The 19,952-nt window shown below is 40.2% G+C and overlaps 1 protein-coding gene across 1 annotated transcript in view; it reads left to right on the top strand.

Annotated features, from left to right (window-relative positions):
• Window positions 1-19,692, top strand: part of swap70b (switching B cell complex subunit SWAP70b) — a 33,289-nt gene extending 13,597 nt beyond the window's left edge. Inside the window, exons 7-12 of the mRNA XM_041938584.1 lie at window positions 349-530; window positions 7,142-7,249; window positions 8,377-8,543; window positions 12,327-12,525; window positions 13,387-13,483; window positions 17,306-19,692. Of these exons, the coding sequence (XP_041794518.1) occupies window positions 349-530; window positions 7,142-7,249; window positions 8,377-8,543; window positions 12,327-12,525; window positions 13,387-13,483; window positions 17,306-17,424 (872 nt within the window). The 3' untranslated portion in view covers window positions 17,425-19,692. The remainder of the gene's footprint in view (window positions 1-348; window positions 531-7,141; window positions 7,250-8,376; window positions 8,544-12,326; window positions 12,526-13,386; window positions 13,484-17,305) is intronic.
• Window positions 19,693-19,952: the final 260 nt, after the last annotated feature.

Raw genomic sequence — 19,952 nt, 5'->3', positions numbered from 1 at the left:
TCTTGTATTGTCCAACTGACAGTCCCAAACCCAAAGACGTCAGTTTATAATCAGAGATGACAAAGAAAAGCAGCCGATACTCACATGTGAGGAGCTGGAAGTGGAGAACATCTGGATTTTTGTTTGAAAAATGACTGAAAACCACTGATCAATTCATCGTTTCAGCTCTAACATGAAGACTACTGATACACTGATTCGTTTTTTCCTTTAATTTTGTCATATAATTGTACTGAAACCTTTTAATGATAATGAATCCAGAGGCTGACAGCTCTTCACAGATTATCTGGACCACTCGTTTACAGACGGCTCTGAATGAATACGTTTTTTCTCGTCTCCTCCGCGTTTCAGCCATTCAGACCTGCGTGAACCTGCTCCGTCAGGGCCGACCGGCGCCGCACCGCGAGGCTCGACAGAAGCGACGGGAGCTGCGACTGAAGCAGCAGGCTGAGCAGGAGGAGCTGGAGCTGAGGATGAGGGAGCTGCAGACGGCCAATGAGGCGAAACAATTCGAACTGGAGAACATGCGGAAGGTGAGGAGGAGACACTCAAACACACACTGAATGCCCCCCCCCCCCCCGAATCCAGTCTGCTGCATTAGTTCCTTTTGCAGTATCCTTGATTTAAAACAGTTCAGAGTGGGAGCGAGAAGGGCAGGAGTGATGCATGATGACAGAGTAAAGATTGGACACCATGTGGGAGTGTAAACAAGGTGCACACTAGACCGAGTCTGGCTGCAGCTTCACACGTTCATCTAAGTGTCACCTGATTTCTCTGTGGGCCGAAAAAGAAACTGTGCATCAGTTGTGGAGGTCATTTTCCATAATTAAAGTGCAAGGAAAAAAAAACTGCTGTGCTTAAAAGAGACATGCAAAAGCACACGTAAAGATAAGGGGCTCATAAAACAGCCCACTCCAAGACAAACAACACACAACACACAGATTGGCGGTGAAAATAAACCGTAAACGGTCCATTTCTGTAAATAAAACAGGCGAGCGTGCCCTGACGTGACTGTAACAAACAAACCTGTGAACCTGAAACACCAGGATGTGTTTGTCTGTTTGAACCAGTGATCAACAAAACGTGAACGAGGAAACAACAACAATGCAGGAAGCGTGTTAGTGAATGAAACCTGAGGGATTTCCCCAGAGGGAACTTCTAAACTTGCGAGATTAAAAAGGCATTACTGTCGTCACTACTGTAAGCACACAAGGAGGAGGAGGAGAGGAACTCTTCCTCCAGGATCGAGCATGAAGTGACCTGGAGGAAGAAGAAATATGTAGGAATATGTTTGGAAACCCAGGTTAGGAATTTGCTTAAATTTATTTTCAATATAACTTGTATTTTATCTGCACGTTAATCTGAACAGCTGGTAAAATAAACAAAGTGATACATTATTGCTGTGGGTATAAAGAAATTGAGTAAACTTTATTCTTTAAACTGCATTTGTCGCAACAATTTAGACGGGATGATAACAACTTTGAGAGTCTGGAAATATTTAGATCAGGAACCCTGACAGTGCTTGTTTTTGTTTCTCTTGAAGAGCTGTATGAACCCTGCAGGTTGTTTCTGAAGAGTGTGTGAAGCAGCATCTTTGCAGTTTGAGGGAGGGGCTTTGTGTTTAAAGCTGAGTGGATATTTAAAACTCTCATGTTGTCGTTTTTACAGCTGACTCGGTGTCTGTTCATCATCAGGAAACGTTTCTGAGCCGCAAAGTAAACTCAGCTCTCCACTGTAACGGGAGGTCTTTTGTACGTGAAGCAGATGAGTTTCTGTGGTTTTTCTATTGTCTACCCGACAAGAAGATTAAATAACTGCCGCCATGAGAATTGTCACGTCTCATAACATCAGAAGGCACAGTGTGCAGTGTTTTGGCATCAAGCAACCGTTCAAACTGATGGATCTGACGAGTGCAGATGAGTCGCAAACCCTGCAGGGCATCACGGTATCAAGTCAGGTATCGAAGGTGGATATAGATTTCCTAGAAGGAAGTACCGTAAATCAGTTTGATCATCCCCGCACTTACTTACAGTCAGTTACGTCACCACAACCAAGTCCCAAAGCTGATTCAACAACATTCCTCAGATGTAACGTCACACCTTAAAATAACACAGAGCAACACGGTCGTCTGCAGACCTGTTATGGACGAGTGTCATTTTTCTGTTCGCGCTGCTGTTTGCAGTCTCTCACACTCTGTTTCACACAACAATTAAAGTAGGTCATGTAGAAACTCTGGTGGCTTTCCTCTGAAACTCACTGCCAGCTCATGAATACCAATAATGGATCAGCTCCACCCAGCGGCCTTCCAGTACTGAATGGTCTGTCACCCGCCGCAAACAGAGGAGTGTGTATTGAACCAGGAAGGGGGCAGAGGCGCGACTTAAGTCTCCATTAAACACGTTTTTCCAGTAAATCACCCTAAACCTGACTCACACCCCTGTCTGATAACGCTGCCGACCGAGCGGTTGTGCTAACATTCAGCGATTATGTGGATTCCCCAAATGCTGATGCTGAATGCCTGCTTCCTGTTAAGACAGTGAATGGCGAGGAGGTCGACAGGAAGTGTCAACTTGGGAAAAAGTAGAGAGCTGACTGAAACATGTTTCACGCTGTGACGAATCTTTTACGGGGCGATGACATCAGCTGCTTTAAAGTAAAATCATTTAAAATATGTCTTTATTTTCAGGGCGGTTTTTGGTTTTTGGTTTGGTTGATTGACCACACTGAACTCTCTCTGACCTCTTTATTTGATACACAATCGACCCAACACAGCAGACCTGCACAAACTCTATATTCAGGAAGCTAATATTCAGTTGACAGTTTGTTGACACCTGCAGAGAGGTGTACTACGTTTATATCTGAGCTCGTAGTTAGTGGTGGTGTGTGACTGTATCGTATGGAAATTAGGAAGACTTCTCAATATGATGCAGTTCAGGTCAACACTGCAAAGCACAACCTCATTAATAAACATACACAGTTAAAATAATACCTCTCTGACTGTAGCAGCCCTTGGCATCAATAATCACAGCGTTGAGTTCGACTGGTACGACTTTATTCTTCCGTTTGGATACCGTGAAACTAAAACCACATAGCAAAAGAAAAAAAAAACAAAATCAATTCCATAATACATCAACATTCAATTCACGTATAAATTACAACAACAAAAATTAATATTTCGCGTTTCCTTAAAAATCACACACACTGCAATTGGTACAAAAAAACCATCAATCTCTAATAATAATACAACCCCCCGCAGCAGCCCATTAATACAAAGATAACACATACCTCTCTTCGCCTACCAAGGGTGCAAACTAGATACAATAGCCTTGTTGAAATGGTCAAATACAGGCGTCGGACCAACTGCACTCAGTGATAAACAAAAGAAACACATTCACATAAATGTTGGGCTTATTGTCAAACATCACGAAATCCTTATTTTACTTCTATTCGTTTTAATTTTCAACGTACTTTGTACGATTCGCTCTCCCGACCAGCTGCTCAGAAACATGCAAACCTGGCGTGTGACGTCACTATCTGATTTTCCCTTTAAACTTTATGGGGAGCGCCAACCCGGGAACATGAATAATACACAAAAACTCCGCTGGCCACTTACACTGACAGTGTCCATCAAACGTAAACATTATATTTTGTAGAGGTAGAATTTATGGCTGGGCTGTTGGATTGGATTGTATTAGACTGTACTGGTGTCCCTAACAAAGTGGCCACTGAGTGTATTTATCATGGTTTGTCAGGTATAGAGGCAGAAAACTGTGTGGGCCACGGCTGTAAAAATATGCAAACACTTTCTCTTTGTAAAAACTGTGCATACATTTAGTTCTGTTTTATAAATTTCACCTGTTGTGAAACTGGGAACCTCATTTCTGCTCCCACAGTTGTCGATGCCTTCAATGAATCATTTCCATTCACTAAATATCCGGCGCTTCTCTGTCTGCCGTAGTCTTTAGACCAGCCATGTCCAAACTATTCCATAAAGGGCCGTGTGGCTGCAGGTTTTCGTTCCAACCAAGGAGGAGCACACCAGGCCAACCAATCAACATCAAGGGATCCCTTAGTTATCAGCTGAAAAGGGAGATCAGCTGATTAAATGAGTCCAGCCTGGTGCACTCCTCCTTGGTTGGAACGAAAACTTGCAGCCAGCCACTATGGAATAGTTTGGACATGGCTGCTTTAGACCATTCATTAAAAAGAACCACAATTTTGCCGAATTGGCAGATCTCTCCAACAGCAGAGCAGCTACTATGACACACAGCTGTGGCTTTTTCCATCACCTGTAAACAATCACTGCCAGTGAATTATCATTAATCAATGTCAGAAAGGTAATCAGTGATTACAGTGCTGTTATCTAATGATGACAAAAAGTGGGCAGTGAAATTTTCTAACAGCCAAAAACAAACCAGTGTTTCATTACAGTATACCCTTGTTATTCTCGGGGGTTACGTTCCAAAAAGAACCCGTGAAATCCGTGAAGTAGACACCTTTTTTTTTTTTTTTTTTTTTTACAATTATTATACAATTAAATACTCTATTATACATTGAAAAGAAAGAACAAACCATTTTACAGGCTCAAGCATTTGTTTCACAAATAAAAGTACTTTAGAAACGTTTTTTTCAACAAATAACTTCTGTACTGTGCTGTCAAATAATAATTTTAATCATCGATGTGAACAGAAGGCTTCAAATTGCGGAGATTAGCACCGCCCACCGCGACCCGAGTGATTGGATTAAACAGGAGAAAATTAAAAATGATTATGAAAAAAATACAAAGTACAGTCGGACAAATAGTGACTCAGGTGTATTTCACTGCTCTTCAGACTGAGCCGCTGCATCCTGACTCCGCTCTGCAGTGTTTTCTTCTTCTGAAGCCCGCGGTGCAGAGGTGTTTGTTCGGGAGAAGAACATAGTGATAGGCAAAACTCGAAATTGCAAGAGAATTTGCACGTACGTAATGTAAATTTGGCGAGCTGTTTTACGTACGTGTACGTAAGAAGAAGCGGAGTGACTTTTTAGCCAATCAAAATGCAGAACACAATGCACGATGCAAATCCGTGAAGTAGCGAAACCGTGAAAAGTAAACCGCGTTATAGCGAGGGATCACTGTACTTCGATTCTCTCATTATTTTCAATCTCTCGCCCGTGTGCACTTCTCACCACATGTTCTGCTTTTATAAATAGCAGGTTGTGTGTGGGGAAATGGTGCATGCATTGTTTTGTGTGTGTGTGTGTGTGTGTGTGTACCACTTATACGTCTGGCACCTGGACTTTATCGTGATGCAGACGGGTAGTACATATCTGAGAAATACTGAAAAGTTTGTATTTTGTTGCAGACTCAACTCCACAGTCATTGTTGGGCAGAAGCCTGTCTTCCCAATGAAACTATGAAAAACAAAAAAAGCATACTTTGCTGAATGTTCTGGGTCAGAACAATCTTCTCAGAGCACTTTATCAGCCACCTGCAGGTTGTGACAGACAGTGAAATGCAGCAACAGTCAGTCAAACCAGTTCACGTCGTAGTTGTGTAACGCAGAGCAGCAGAGAACAACAGTTTGTCTTTGTCCGGGGCGACGCTGCTCTCCCATGAATGCACAACAATCTGCCATTGAGGTTAAAGTCCTGTCTCACATAGATGGTCGCATGAATGCACAATGAATGTATGGGAACACACACAGAGAGAGAGAGAGAGACGCAGGGTCATCTGCAGAGTCACACTATGCTGTAGACTGTCACAGTCTGGAGACAATTCACAGCTGGGTGACACGAGTCAGCACGGGGTCACCGATCAAGCTGTTAATTAACAGAAAGATGAATTTCTCCTGTTATATCTGCTTTAATGTGCATACGAATGGAGACATGCTCCAGAGTTTTTACCCCTGTTTAAAATGAGTTATAAAAATGGAAAATGAGAAACAACTGACAGGCACTCAGAGGCCGCAAACTGAATTTCCAAACTCGCTACTTTAGAAAAACATTCACATTTCAAGTATTTTTTAAATTGATTAAAGCACTACTATGTAAAATATAGATTCAACATGTGAGGTGGAGGTTGTGACACATCGTGTTGTACAAAGGTTTACAGTCTGTGAGTGTGTCAAAGGGCTGAAACTCCACTGGAAGGAGTCAGGTGCACTTTAGCTGTATGTCACATAATTGGGTTAGTTTTTTAAAAGTGGAGCATTGCTACCTGCAGGATTACCAAACATTTAAAATCCACCCTTTCAACAGAAAATACATGCATTGTAGTAATGATTCTGATATGAACTGCATATTATCACCTTAAGCAGCTTTTTCCCAGAACTGGAAACTAGACATTGAGTCTGAGGCTCATCAATAAAGTTTTCTCGCAGCAGACATTTTGCCTTGTCAAGCACAGGTGCACTAATGTTAATAAAGGTTGCATTACATTTAATCGTACCACTGTCACAGCCATGCTAACCTGCATGCAGGCTCAGTGACATGACTTGCTGGTAAAAGCTAATGAAAAGAGAGGGGGATGCTCAGGTTGACAATGTCTGCTCGTGACTACTGACTGGAGTTTTTGTGTATTTATTGACTCGGCAAAAATCCCTGGACTGAAAGTCTCTGATCTGTCATCAGCTTTTTTAGATGAGGAAAACAACATTTTGGTTGGATTGTGGTTGATAGTGTAAAAACTGTGCAGTTTGTTGGAGTTTCAGGGCTAACACACTGAGCGATACAGTCCATTCATATATTTTTAGTTGTTTTTAATCGACGTTCCTTAGCAAGGAGTATTTTATTTCTATTGAAAAGTACTTACGTTTGTTCTCCATTTCTCTTTAGCTCTCTTTGTGTTCAATAACGTATTATATTTAAATAACGATTTAACACTTCTGTGTATGAAACATGCTTTATAAATAAAACAGCCTTGCCTTACTGTAGACCGCAGCCTGCCTGTTGGCTAACCAGAGCGCAGTTCCTCCTGATTGGGTCGCGGTCTCCATTTGAACTTCCTGTAACATTAGTTTACATGTGTTTGCCTTGTTTAGTTCTGTTAAATGTGTATTTCACCTGAATTTGACTGTGAAAATCTATGAAAATAGAGAAGGTGCTTGTACCTACTGGGAATATGTGACCTGTATCGACCGCCGTCTGTTCCTCCTTCGGCCAGGCTCTGGAGGAGGCAGCGACTAATGCAGCAGAAGAAGAACGAAGGCGTCTTCAGACCCAAACTGAACTCCAGGACCGCTACAGGATGGACCTGGAGAAAGAGAAAATGGTACGTCACTCCTCGCCATCTTCGAATCAGTTAGAAGAAGCGATGGAGCAACTTAAATACAACTTCCTCTTTTTGATATAGTGAAGGGAGACTGGACGTGTATGAAAGATCGTCAGCTGAAGCGACTTCACATAGACTTAAAGTTAAGACATAAAAACAGCTCACAGTGAAGGGGATTTAAAGCTGAAACTGAAACAAGTCGTTTTAAGCTACGCTGATGTCCCCGCTACACATTTCGTCACGCAGGAGGCGGTGAAGACAGCTGTATGTAGCTCAGGTCACGCTGTGCTGTTACTCTAAGGTTTATTTGGTAAATGTCACCACCACCAAAGAGGCATCTATACTGTGCTACACATCTCAATATGCTTAGAGCACAGCGTGAATGACTGACCTTACGGTTTGTTTTCATGAAAAGGCAACCTGATTTTACTACTTCAATGAATGAAAGCCTCAATTTTATTAGATTAAATCTTTGATGGGGGTATAACATAACAGCAATATCTTTATGTTTAGAAACAATGCCATTAAATCATCCATCACAGGGCTTCAACAAGCACTTATTTTGTTAATTATTTTTGTGATCATTTGCTCTAAAAAATATCAGAAAATTGTGAAAAATGCGTACTACGACGTACATCACATTGTAAGATTGGGTTCAGCGCTGTCAGTGGCCAAACAAGCAAATATACTGAATTTACAATGAAATACAATGAAAAAAAACTGGAATTAGCCAAAGTTTGGCATTTTGCTCGACAAATAACTGAAACGATGACTTCACCTTATCAGGTGAGATATTTATTAATCACAGGCAGGTGTACTTGTGTATACAATGTGTGTACTTCACATGCATTGTTACAGGTACTGGGAACGGCAGTGCTTGCAATTATTTTTTCCCAAATGCTGTAATCCCACAATCACAAGAATAATTTCTTAATGAAGAAAACCAGCTTTGTTATCTCAAGAAAGCCCACTGCTGTTTCCTCTTATGACTCGTGTTTATTGGAGATCAGGAGTGCCATGCCAGCATGCACAGATGGCGTCTTATCTGAAAACGTGATTATTCCTTTAGAAGCACTTCTTAAATAAAACAGGAGCGCTGACTTCCAGATTATTTCCTGGTTCAACAGGTACGGCAGCAGATGGAGGAGCAGGTGGCCCAGAAGTCCACTGAGCTGGAGCAGTACCTGCAGAGGGTCCGGGAGCTGGAGGACATGTACCGTCAACTGGAGGACGCTCTGGAGGACGAGAGGCGTGCCCGACAGGACGAGGAGGCCGTCCGCAGGCTGCAGGCACGGTCAGTCAGCAATACTTTGAAACTAGTTTGTCTGATGCTAAAGCTCTGTCGTTGTTTGGTCGCACGTAAGGTTCATCTTAACTTTTCTGGCTTTAAGTCCAAACTAACCAAAATACTGTCGCAACCTAATCTACAGCCAGTGCAAAATGAAAACAGTGACAAAGTGGTGAAACTGCAACAACAACACAGGGTAATGTAACAGCACCCTATTAGTGGGCAGATTAGATGGATAGATAGATGGATAGATAGATGGATAGACTTTATTCATCCCAAGTTGGGAAATTGCAGTGCAGCAGCAGCATTACACACAGTGAAATAAGTGAAAAATTGTGAAATAAGACTATAAAGAACAAACTATACATAATAAAATATCAAAATAGCGAGCAGTAAAAAGATTATATACATAATAATAAAATAGCTAAACAGTAGTAATGAAAAAGTATTGCACAAAAAAAGAATATCTACAGCAAATGGCAGCGTGTAGAAAATAAAGTGTACCGTGACTGTAAGCATAACACAGTGAAAAAAGTGAAAATTTGTGAAATAGGACTATAAAGAACAAACTATACAGTTTATTACAGATTAGATTACAACGTTATCACAATTGTTGTCAATTAGAAAGTTACCTAAACCTACATATTTACTTGCCAGCACTTTGATGCCAAATTTAGTGAAGTTACCAGCTCTGCTAGCCCTATGACATAGTGTAAAGCAATGCTGACGTTACTTTGTGCACTACCATGGAGAACACGCTGCAGACGCAGAACAGCTGGTATAATTCGCTCCTCCTCGTCAGCTTACAAAATGATGCTCCGTAAAAGAGGCTGCCGTCAACTTGACACCCACTGAGGGCAGGGTGTAAGGTTTAAGTTTCAACCCTTACAATGTTAATAGCAGGTAAACTACGTCCTAAGTTAAAAATTATGTTCAGAGTAGGCTACGTCTGAATTTAAGCATAGCTGGTGCAACCCAGTGTGGGTGTAAAAAGAAAAGACATAAAACTGCTCGACTCTGAGTGGTTTGACTGGACGAGGCAACGAGAGTGACATGCACTCCAAAAACCAGACCGGGATAGTGCCAGTGCCACGTGGTTTTTACATGAACAAACCACCATCCGTGCCAGCAGCCTGGAAACAATACAGGCTGAGAAGTGTGCCGTCCCATGCCAAAACTAACAAGCTTTAAAAGATGAAATGAAATTCATCACATCATCTCCGCCTGTGATGGACATCATGCCTGCCTTCTCACAGGGGGGGCAGCAGTTTTCTGTCTTGTGTGGTTCAGTGTGAATTAACCTTTTAGTGAGACACGGACAGGTGAGCAGATAACATTCACCAACTAACAAACACAGAATTTAACCAAGTTCAGTTATGATGAGATACCTGAACTGAACACTTTTTCAAAACGCAATGAGCCACTATGGCCACCAGTGGTAGAAAGTAACTAAGTACATCAAATACTGTACTTAATTACAACTTTGAGTATTTACATTTTCTGCTACTTTATACTTATACTCCATTTCATTTCATAGGGAAATTTATAATTACTCTTAAACTCCACTACATAACTTCAATTACTAGTTAATTTTACAATTTCAGATGAATGCTATTAAATATAATAATCAAACACATTATCATATTTTATCAATAAGACCGTATTGATCGGGACACCCCTGTAGCTCACCTGGTACAGCCATGTTTATCCACATACAAGCATAAATACATATATAATAAAGCAAGATTAAAATAGAAACAAGTTTAAAGTGATTACACATTAATGCATCAATAATCAGAATTCAACTTTTGGTACCTGGATATTTTGTACTCTTGCAGTTGTAACACAGTATTTCTGCACTGTGCTATTACTAATTTTACTTAAGCAAAAGTTCTTCTGAACAAAAACACACAAACATGACATTAATGGTCAAACTGGGGTCAAATAAGTATCACATCCTGCAGCGGTGTCAAGCTGCTAGTAGCTTTCTGTTATCAGCTAGTCAGATACGACACGGTTCATTTTATCCACTGCACAGTTAGCAGTCTGTGGGAATCCTTCAGCATGAAACTATCTGATCCTATTTTTTGACACAAGCAGCCAGACATTCAACTTCTACTTCCCTCTCTCCACCACATTTCCTCCCTTGTGCTCCCTTCCTCTCTGCTGACATTTGCTTTCCACCTCACACTTGACAAGCCAGCAGTGAACTGACCACAATGCTTAAATTAAACCACTGTGTTAAAAAGCCATCGATCAGTCTATTATCATCAGGAAATGTAGGCCATTTACTGGATGCTTTCATCCAAACAGAGCACCATATGATGCTTGTCCAATGTTCTGCAACAATAAATTAAGTTTCATGTAAAGATTAGAATTGTAATACAATCCAGAATTGCACTATAGCACCACCTGCTGACACGCTGACCTGCTACAACCACCTCCATTTACAATTGATTTATACTGTATATTAGTTGTATCATGATATTTGTTGGACTGAGGAAACATTTCTTGCATCATCTTTCACAAATTTATTCAAGATATAAGTGTTGATACTATTTGATTATTTATTACTTTAAATGTCTCAAGCTGTAAAAGTTAAATGTTTTCAAAGTGAGTTAAAACATCACAGCCCATTTCTAACTATACTTCTAACCCTTATCGTTTTGCACTCAATTAAGATCTGGAACCAGTTTAGGAGATCCTTCTCGCTTACAGATTTATCTCAGGCTACATCCAAATTCCAAAAAAACATATGTTTACCCCATCACTAATAGATGAGATCTTTGATGGCTGGTCCAGAAGAGGTATAGCTTCACTGTATGATCTGTAGATAGATGGATAGATGGATAGATAGATAGATACTTTATTCATCTCCAGAGAGCAATTTATGGGTGGAAGGGATTTACTGTTTTGTGTTTGTTTTGTTGAGTTTATCGTGCATTGTGTTCTGCATTCTGATTGGCTAAAAAGTCACTCCGCTTCTTCTCTACCTGTGCGTCAATAACGTTCCAGTTTAATATGTACACGTACGTAAAACAGCTCGCCAAATTTACATTACGTACGTGCAAATTCTCTTGTAATTTGGAGTTTTGCCTATCACTGTGTTCTTCTCCCGAACAAACACACCTGCACCAAAAGAAGAAAACACTGCAGAGCGGAGTCAGGATGCAGCGGCTCAGTCTGAAGAGCAGTGAAATACACCTGAGTCACTATTTGTCCGACTGTACTTTGTATTTTTTCATAATCATTTTTAATTTTCTCCCGTTTAATCCAATCACTCGGGTCGCGGTGGGCGGTGCTAATCAATTTGAAGCCTTCTGTTCACATCGATGATTAAAATTATTATTTGACAGTACAGTACAGAAGTTATTTGTTGAAAAAAACGTTTCTAAAGTACTTTTATTTGTGCCTGTAAAATGGTTTGTTCTTTCTTTTCAATGTATAATAGAGTATTTAATTGTATAATAATTGTAAAAAAAAAATAAAGGTTTCCACTTCATGGATTTTGCCTATCACGGGTTCTTTTTGGAACGTAACCCCCACAAAAAACAAGGGTATACTGTATACAGTATGTACTCACTGTAAGAACAGCAAAAATGTTGGGATGTACAGCAGCTAATAAAACCCCTAATGAGAAATGCCAGCCTGTTACAGCAGCCCCGACCGTTCTTCCCAAATTTCCCCGGCTGGGGATAAATGCATTTTTTATCTTATCTTAGTAAGTTACGCATTTAGACGGCGCTATTATCCAGTACACTCACCCATGTTGATGTCTGTGTGGAGCAGGTTACTGGAGGAGGAGGCCACAAAGAGGTCAGAGCTGGAGCAGATCCACCTGCGGCAGCAGCGTGCCATCTCAGAGACAGAGGCCGAGAAACAGGAGCTGGAGAAGGAGCGACTGGCCAAGGAGAGCGCCCTGCAGGCGGCCATGACGCAGCTGGAACAGCTGGAGCAAGAGAGGCAGGGAGCGCTGGAGCAGTACCAGGTCAGAGGGAGAGAGCAATCAGGCCCGCAAGAGTCGTGACTATTTTCTAAAGCATTTCCAGTAAACTGTGTCACACTCTGCACATAACGATTTGCAATATAGAAGTCTATCAATTATTTTAAGTCATACGGTGTATAAAAGGCCAAAAAATGATGAGAAATGCTCAGTTGGCTAAATGAACACTCTCAGATTACCCCCAGCGAATCTCCTCAAAGCTCAGTCTGTGTATGTATGTATGTGATGTATGGGAACTAACCTCTGAGCTGGTAAGAGTCTGTGTTTTCATCAGAGCACACATACAAATACCACATAAAGTGAAGAAAAGCAATGTAAAATATTTAGAAACATACAAAAGATACGCCATTCTCACAAGGACCAGCCTAAAATTGATTGCAAGGCATACAGCTAAATACATTTTTTAAACACCAAGTTTAACTCTTAAAACATAATGTTAAAATGAGTGCTTTTGCTTAAGAATCTGCAGTTATAATAAGTTTCTAATTTGACTACTTATATAAAGCTATGATGAACAAACATGTATTTCAACATTCTATGCCTGTTTGTAACAGTGAATTATGAAATAACAGACTTTATATCAAGTTTACATTTACTATAAAAACGACTTCAGTTCTTAGCACAGTAGTTCCTTTCTTCACCACAGGGTGTCACTATATGACTGTGGGATGGGACACCGCTATTTAGACAGGACTGATAATCATGAAAGGAAGCTAATACTAACATGTTATTTTTTGATAAAGTGCTGTTCATTAATCTTAAATAAGGTTTCCAAAGTGCTGTCAGAAAAAAACTTTTTATTACTTTGCTGTGTGTTTTGTCTCTGTGCCTCCTTGTGTGAGCCAGACAGTGATGAAGAAGCTGGAAGATGCAACCAACAACACCAAGTCCTGGAAGCACAAGGTGGCTGAACACGAGGGCTTGCTGCGGCTCATTCAACCAGGTAACAGCATCACATTAACTACCGTTTGTTTGTGCTTCTGTCTTTGTGAGGACCAGCATGAGCGAGGGACTGTTTGAGGGGTAAGACTTATTTTTAGGGTTTTTGGCCAGTATTTTTTCTGACATGCACCTCTTTTTGTCAATGTTACAATTGAACTTGATGGTATCCTGTCACTTTTATGTACAAGTACCAATGGCAGTGTCAAGTCAGACCTAGAAACGTTTCTGTATCACTTCCAACTTAGTAAAAGTCTGAATCAAACGCTGTTATTTTATCATAAAGACCACAGCCAAATATTTCACCTTCTATGATCACTGTAATATCCTAATCTTTTAATGCACAAAGAGCCCCCAAATAGGAACTAAATGGGAATCCCAATTTACTGTCCTGTTATTCAGTGCTTGTCCAGAATTTGGTCTTGATTAATGTTAAGTGATGAAATTGATGCAAAATGTGTTTGTTTACTGTGAGAAAGGCTTCAAAAGTAAAATGAGTAATAAAATCCATCAGTGATGCATCCTGTAAAAGAAGTCTGCCATGCTATCCTGTTCTCTCTTTGTCCTGTCTCACACCAGCCATATTATCTACTCCACGTCTAAAAAGTGCTTCAGTAGCAGCTGTCATTGCAGAGTATGACTTTCCTGAACAGGTCGCAGTTCGCATGTCCACATCTTGTGGATAAAGATACAGCTGTGATTTCGACTTGCTCCCTACCAAACTCTTCAAAGATTGTAAAATTGGCCAAGAAGCATCGTTAAAGTCCGACACTCCCACCAGGATTTGAACCTGATACTTCTATTGGATAGAATAGATGTGTTACATACACCATAGGAGTTCAGGAGTAGCTTTACCACAACGCTCAGCTCGGCCCCTTTACATCCACTAAAAACTGTCACAGCCTCGGAAATCAAAGAAGCGGTGTTGCATAGCAACCGACTTATTTAGCTTCATTAAGTTAACGTTACCACCCATGAAGATCTTCTGCTACCACATAAGCACAGCAATACTAAAAAATACCATCAGGCTCAAATACCTGTCACAAAGACAGAAGGTGTGGCTTCTTGGCTACATGATGGGGGACACTGACCCCTGCTCAGTGGAGCATCGATAGTGATGTTGAGCCGTCAGTTTGTACTAACAAGCCACAAGAAGCTGCTGTCAGAGTCTCCGCTGGACAGACAGGGAGTTTGAATGAGCTTTAAAAGTCACTAAAAGCACATTTACAGCCTTTAGAGCAGGGGTCGCCAACCTTTTTGAAACTAAGAGCTACTTCAAGGGCACTGACTAATGCAAAGGGCTACCACTTTGATAATACACTTCTGAAATAACAAAGTTACACAGTGTACCTTTAATTTTATATTATTATTAATGATATTCTATGTGAAGACACTGATCGCATATGATCCATCACAATAGTTATTCAGAATGATTAAACAAGGTAGGAAACAGATACATTTCAATATGCAATATCCAATTGTTTCATTTTCAAATGATCACTTCCACAACATTTTGCAGGAAATCTTTTTCAATTTTTACTAGCCACTAACAGTTTTTATCAAATCATAAACTCTGAACCATGTTTGTACAAATTATAAATTATGTAAGATTTAACAAAAATCTACTCCTTTTAAAATAAATCTTATCACATTTGTACTAATCACTACATTTGCAGCCATTAAAACAAATCATCACGTCTGTTACACTTAGTAACAGTTTTTCAATTTATCTTTGCCACCAACAACATCTGGCATTTGTTTCTTTGTTAGTGGGAAGCCTGGCATTGCATGCTCTTCACCAGTGTACTGTAATCTGGGATGTAAATTGACACTGCAACTCTGAGTGACTCTTGCAGATGTGCAACAGTGAGGCGGGTTCTGTGTTTGTTCTTAATGAAGTTCATGTCAGAAAAGGCTGATTCACACAGAGGTTGAATCAAACATGCTGGCAACCTTCATGGCTGCTGTGCATACACCACTGTACTTTTCAGTGTCTGCAAGGCACCAAAAGTTGTGTGTAGAAAACGCGTTCGTCTCCTCATCTGTGCAGCGCTCACGAGCTCACCTCAGCAAAGCTGGTTTGTCATGCGCACTAGACTGACCTCCGACCCAGACTACGTCGGTTCGTAGAGCTCGTATATTTAACTTTTTTTATGATGTACATTTTTTTTTACGTTTTTATGTATTCGTTTTTAAATTTACATCACTGTAAATGTAATTCAAAAAGAATAGCAACACAATTAAATAAAATTTTAGACAGAGCTAATTCGTGATTAGTGCTATTTTTACGGGCTTACGGGCGACTGATGTGGATGCTGCGGGTGACCTGGTGCCTGCGGGCACCGGGTTGGTGACCCCTGCTTTAGAGAGAGTCACTACATTGCAATGAGTAACACAGTCACAGCCTCACTGTTTGTTGTGGATAATGTTATTGTTTGTCAGCCCTAAATATCTTGTTAAGCTCTGACTGTAGCACTGTTATTGGTGGGCCCATGTGTTCTACTTACTTACACCGAAGACAAATAAATCTTGTTCATATACGACGTCTCCACCTGCTTTAAATGCACAAGGGGAAAAAAAACATCAAAGAACACTTGTTCATTAAAAAAAAAATACAGTGTTGTTCCTTGAAAGGTTTTACTGACAGCACAGGAACAAATGAACCGTATCTGGCATCACTGCACTGTTGTTGAGGTTTGACAGACTTGCTGAGTGGCTGAAAACAGTTTTTAATAACAGACATGGAGGAAAGAGCTGTGTCAGTGAGGCAGACGGTTTCAAGAGAAATGGGGTGTCTGTTTATGAACCTCTGACTTTGACAAATGATAACATTGTCTGACTGTTGCTGCACTGTTGGAAAACACTGCAAAACCATAAAATACTATGTAAAAAAAAGTACTGTAATATGATATACATTTTCTTCTATCTTTAACTGATTTAAAGTACACAGTGTCATGTTTCCTGTAGGACAGTGCAGCTGTTTGCAACATGCATCGTGCTGAATGTGTTACTATTAAAAGGTGATGATGTTTTTTTGACCTACATTTGGTCCGGGTGTTTCAGAGCACCACATCCCATCTGCTTGAATCGTTTTCTCCCCATTGCTACAAACTGACTCCTGCCATGAATAAATTTAATGGAACCTTCATCCAACTAATTTCCCAACAGGGTTCATTAGTTAAATTAGCCGAGGAGAAATATCTTGGCTCTTTTTAAACCTGAAGCTCTGTCATACGCTCTTAGCCAACTATGGACAGGCTGCTCCCTGAAAGCAGGAGGGAGAAAACATAACAATGAGATATCTGAATTCCGTAGATACTTTTGGCTGGAGGCTTCGTATTGAGAATGCTGTTTACTACAAAGTTAAATGACGACTTTAATAGAGTTAATAGTCTGTCCAAATTCTTATGGTGAGAGGGGTCAAGAATTAAAAATGGCTGCACACTTTGAGTCGTGCGTCTGTTATGAGTAAACCATGCTCAACTGAAGCCTAAGAGGTGTAGCTTTGTGCAGTTGAAGATTGCAGTTCTGTTTTATCTTCAATGTGAGGCGATTGACACATTAATGAATTACTTTGTTCCTCAGCCACATGTGTATTTCACACCTGGTTTAAGGAATGGGAGCAAATAGAGCACCTCACAAATTCCAGACGGGTGAAACTGCTTTTCACCTGGGTGTTGAGCCACTTGGTCCTCACTAACTATCTGACTGTTGCTTTGACGAGCTGATAACAATGCATTTTAGTGACATATAACTGGAGGTTAGTGCGTTGAATGAAACGTTCCTACCTCTCTGATGACTAGTCTCTTGTTTATTTCCCCTCCAGGTTCCAAGGGACAGACGCTGATCACCAACTGGGGCCCAGCAGCCTTTTCTGATGCAGAGCTCAACCTGAGGGAGAAGAAATGGCAGAAGATGAAGAACCAGCCAACCCAGGCCCAGTAAAGATCCCCTGTAAGCCCTGAACCCTAAACGTCTACAACTCAGAAAACAACAGAGGGCTGCTGGGATTTAATGGCATCAAAATGTGAGATTTACCAGGAGGGCATTTTATGTTACGGGGACATTGAGCAGTCAAGGACCCTTATCCCTTTCATGAATCCTTAGTGTTGCCCAGTAGGAACCAGCACTAACAGACCTGGTGAACTTAAAGTCTCTGTCATTGTAGGCCACTACAGATAAAGCAGCAGTACAGAGACTAATTATTGCATTTTGAGAATTAGGTTCACTAATTCTAGCAGTGATCCAACAAAAATACTAGGTGAGAAGTGATAATGCCAGAAAAATGATGGAATAACAATAATAGCTTTGTCTCCCTTTGTTGCTAAATGTATTGATTTCTGTGTCAGTTGATTGGTCTTGTATAACTTGACGGCTAAATATATAGATCGATCCATCAGGAGGGAGCGTTCGTTCCAAAATGGTGTACAGGATGTAAAAGTACTTGTGAAGGGCAAAAGAGTTCAAGCAAAGTTGGGTCATTAATATTGATCTTTTACCACCACAAGTCCAGTATATTACAGTCAGAATAACTTTAAAAAGTGTCTTGGCCATTTTGTTTTTTTGTAGTTTAGCACTAGCTAACTGAATCAGTCCTAGTCTAGCAGTACAATAACATATCTGGCAACAGGGTTCATTTTCAACTCCACCTACTTCAGACCATTCGGGCTCCTGTAGCAACATTGTTAGTACTTCAGAGTCAGTGGACACTGTCAAACATGTAAGACTAAAATCCTACCAAGTTAACAATATACATTATTTAAATAGTTGATTTCATGATGTGCAGCTTATTCATAGTTACAAGTGGAAAAGAGTGTGTACCGCTACCTTTTCATTTGTCCTGACTGTCAGCATTTATCTATGAAATGCACCGCTTTTGACCAGAGTCTGTCCAACGCAAATTGTTTAAGCGTGTTTTCAGTTCAGGCTGTTGGTTAAGTTGTAAGATCTACCACTCTCTTTCCTGCAACTATTTTCCTCTAAAATTTTTGGGACCATTTTTACATGAAAATATAAGGGACTTTTGTACATATTTTAACAAATGATTACTGTTTTGTCAAAGTTTTTGTTTTCCATACTAAAGTTAAGCTGCATGAAGGCTCCATCAGTAGCACCTGAGGATGACATGTTTAATGTAAAGCCAATGATGTTTAACAAAGTCCTCCTCTAAAAAAAGCAACCTGAATTGAAATACCATGTACGATTCACTGAATCTTTCACTGTTACCATCAGAGTGCATTTTTCTCCAGTTTGTCTGACTCATGTTTATGTCTGTCTAAAGGACTGGCTCTTAAACATTTCCTGCTTGTAAACATTGTCCCAGAAATAGGGCAAGGGCATTTTGCCAAAGTCCCAACAAGAATGCTAACTGCAGAACATTTGTACTGTGTTGTTGTACTGTAACCATCAGTGCCTTTGATACTGTCATGAGTGAAAACTGTAATTTCCATCTTATGTTTTTATATATATGTAAAAAGCTGAAGACTGAACTGTGTAGTAAAACATATCTTGAATAACTGGCTACTGTATTTTGTAAAAGTAAAGCCAGAATTGAAAAATTTCACAAAATACATACAACCATGACCAGCCGCACTTCTGCAAACATGTGAACCTCAGTTGTCTGATAATAATGTCCATTTGGAAAAAAATGCATTAACCTCCTATGTTCACTAGAGGGCACTGGAGTGCCACAAACATCACATCACTACAGAAAGCAGTCAGAGAAGCACAGTATTCTCATGGCAAAGTACAACAGAGTCGTGGGGAGCCACACAAACTGTCAAACTGCAGTAAGTGTGTTAACTGTAGATCATCTGGGGACAGAGTAGTTACAGAGAAAAGGTGACTTCATTTCCATGACTTCACTGTCTAGACCTTCTATTTTTCAAAATACAGCCGATCACTGTCTTCGCTCTCCTGTCTTGCTATGCATGATACAGAACATCATCAGGATCATGTGTTGTAACTGCCATAATGTGTAATTAAATTTTCATCCTCTTTTTTTAATGTCCAGTTAATGACGGATTTAAAGTAATTTGAGATCTGGGGCAAGCAGGGAAGTTTAATAAAGACAGTGAGTTAAACATTTCTGCAGATCGCAGACAGACACTGCATAAACTGTTTAGACAAACCTGGGTTGGACACAATTAATTATCTAACTAAACATTTTTGCAGTTCTTCATAATAAATGCAATGTATTCTATGTGCCTTTTTGTGCTTTTGTTTGTTTTTTTAATTTTACTACTATGAACTAGGGCTGGGCAATAAGTTACCATTACCTTCTGTTGACTTCAGTTTAACTATACTGTGACGATAACAGATGAGTATCATTTGAACATTTTTTTTCACACTAGTTCTGACACTGGTATCAATACCAAAATATTTTTTTTCCTATACCTTGGGGACATAAACAGATTTTTACCAATCGCACTGACTTAAATGAGCTATCTGATGAACGATAATGTTAACATTAG

This window comes from Chelmon rostratus, chromosome 6 (assembly GCF_017976325.1).
Source record: "Chelmon rostratus isolate fCheRos1 chromosome 6, fCheRos1.pri, whole genome shotgun sequence".
Classification (NCBI taxonomy): domain Eukaryota; kingdom Metazoa; phylum Chordata; class Actinopteri; order Chaetodontiformes; family Chaetodontidae; genus Chelmon; species Chelmon rostratus.
The sequence above is the reverse complement of the archived record's forward strand: the minus strand, read 5'-3'. Positions and strand labels throughout refer to the sequence as shown.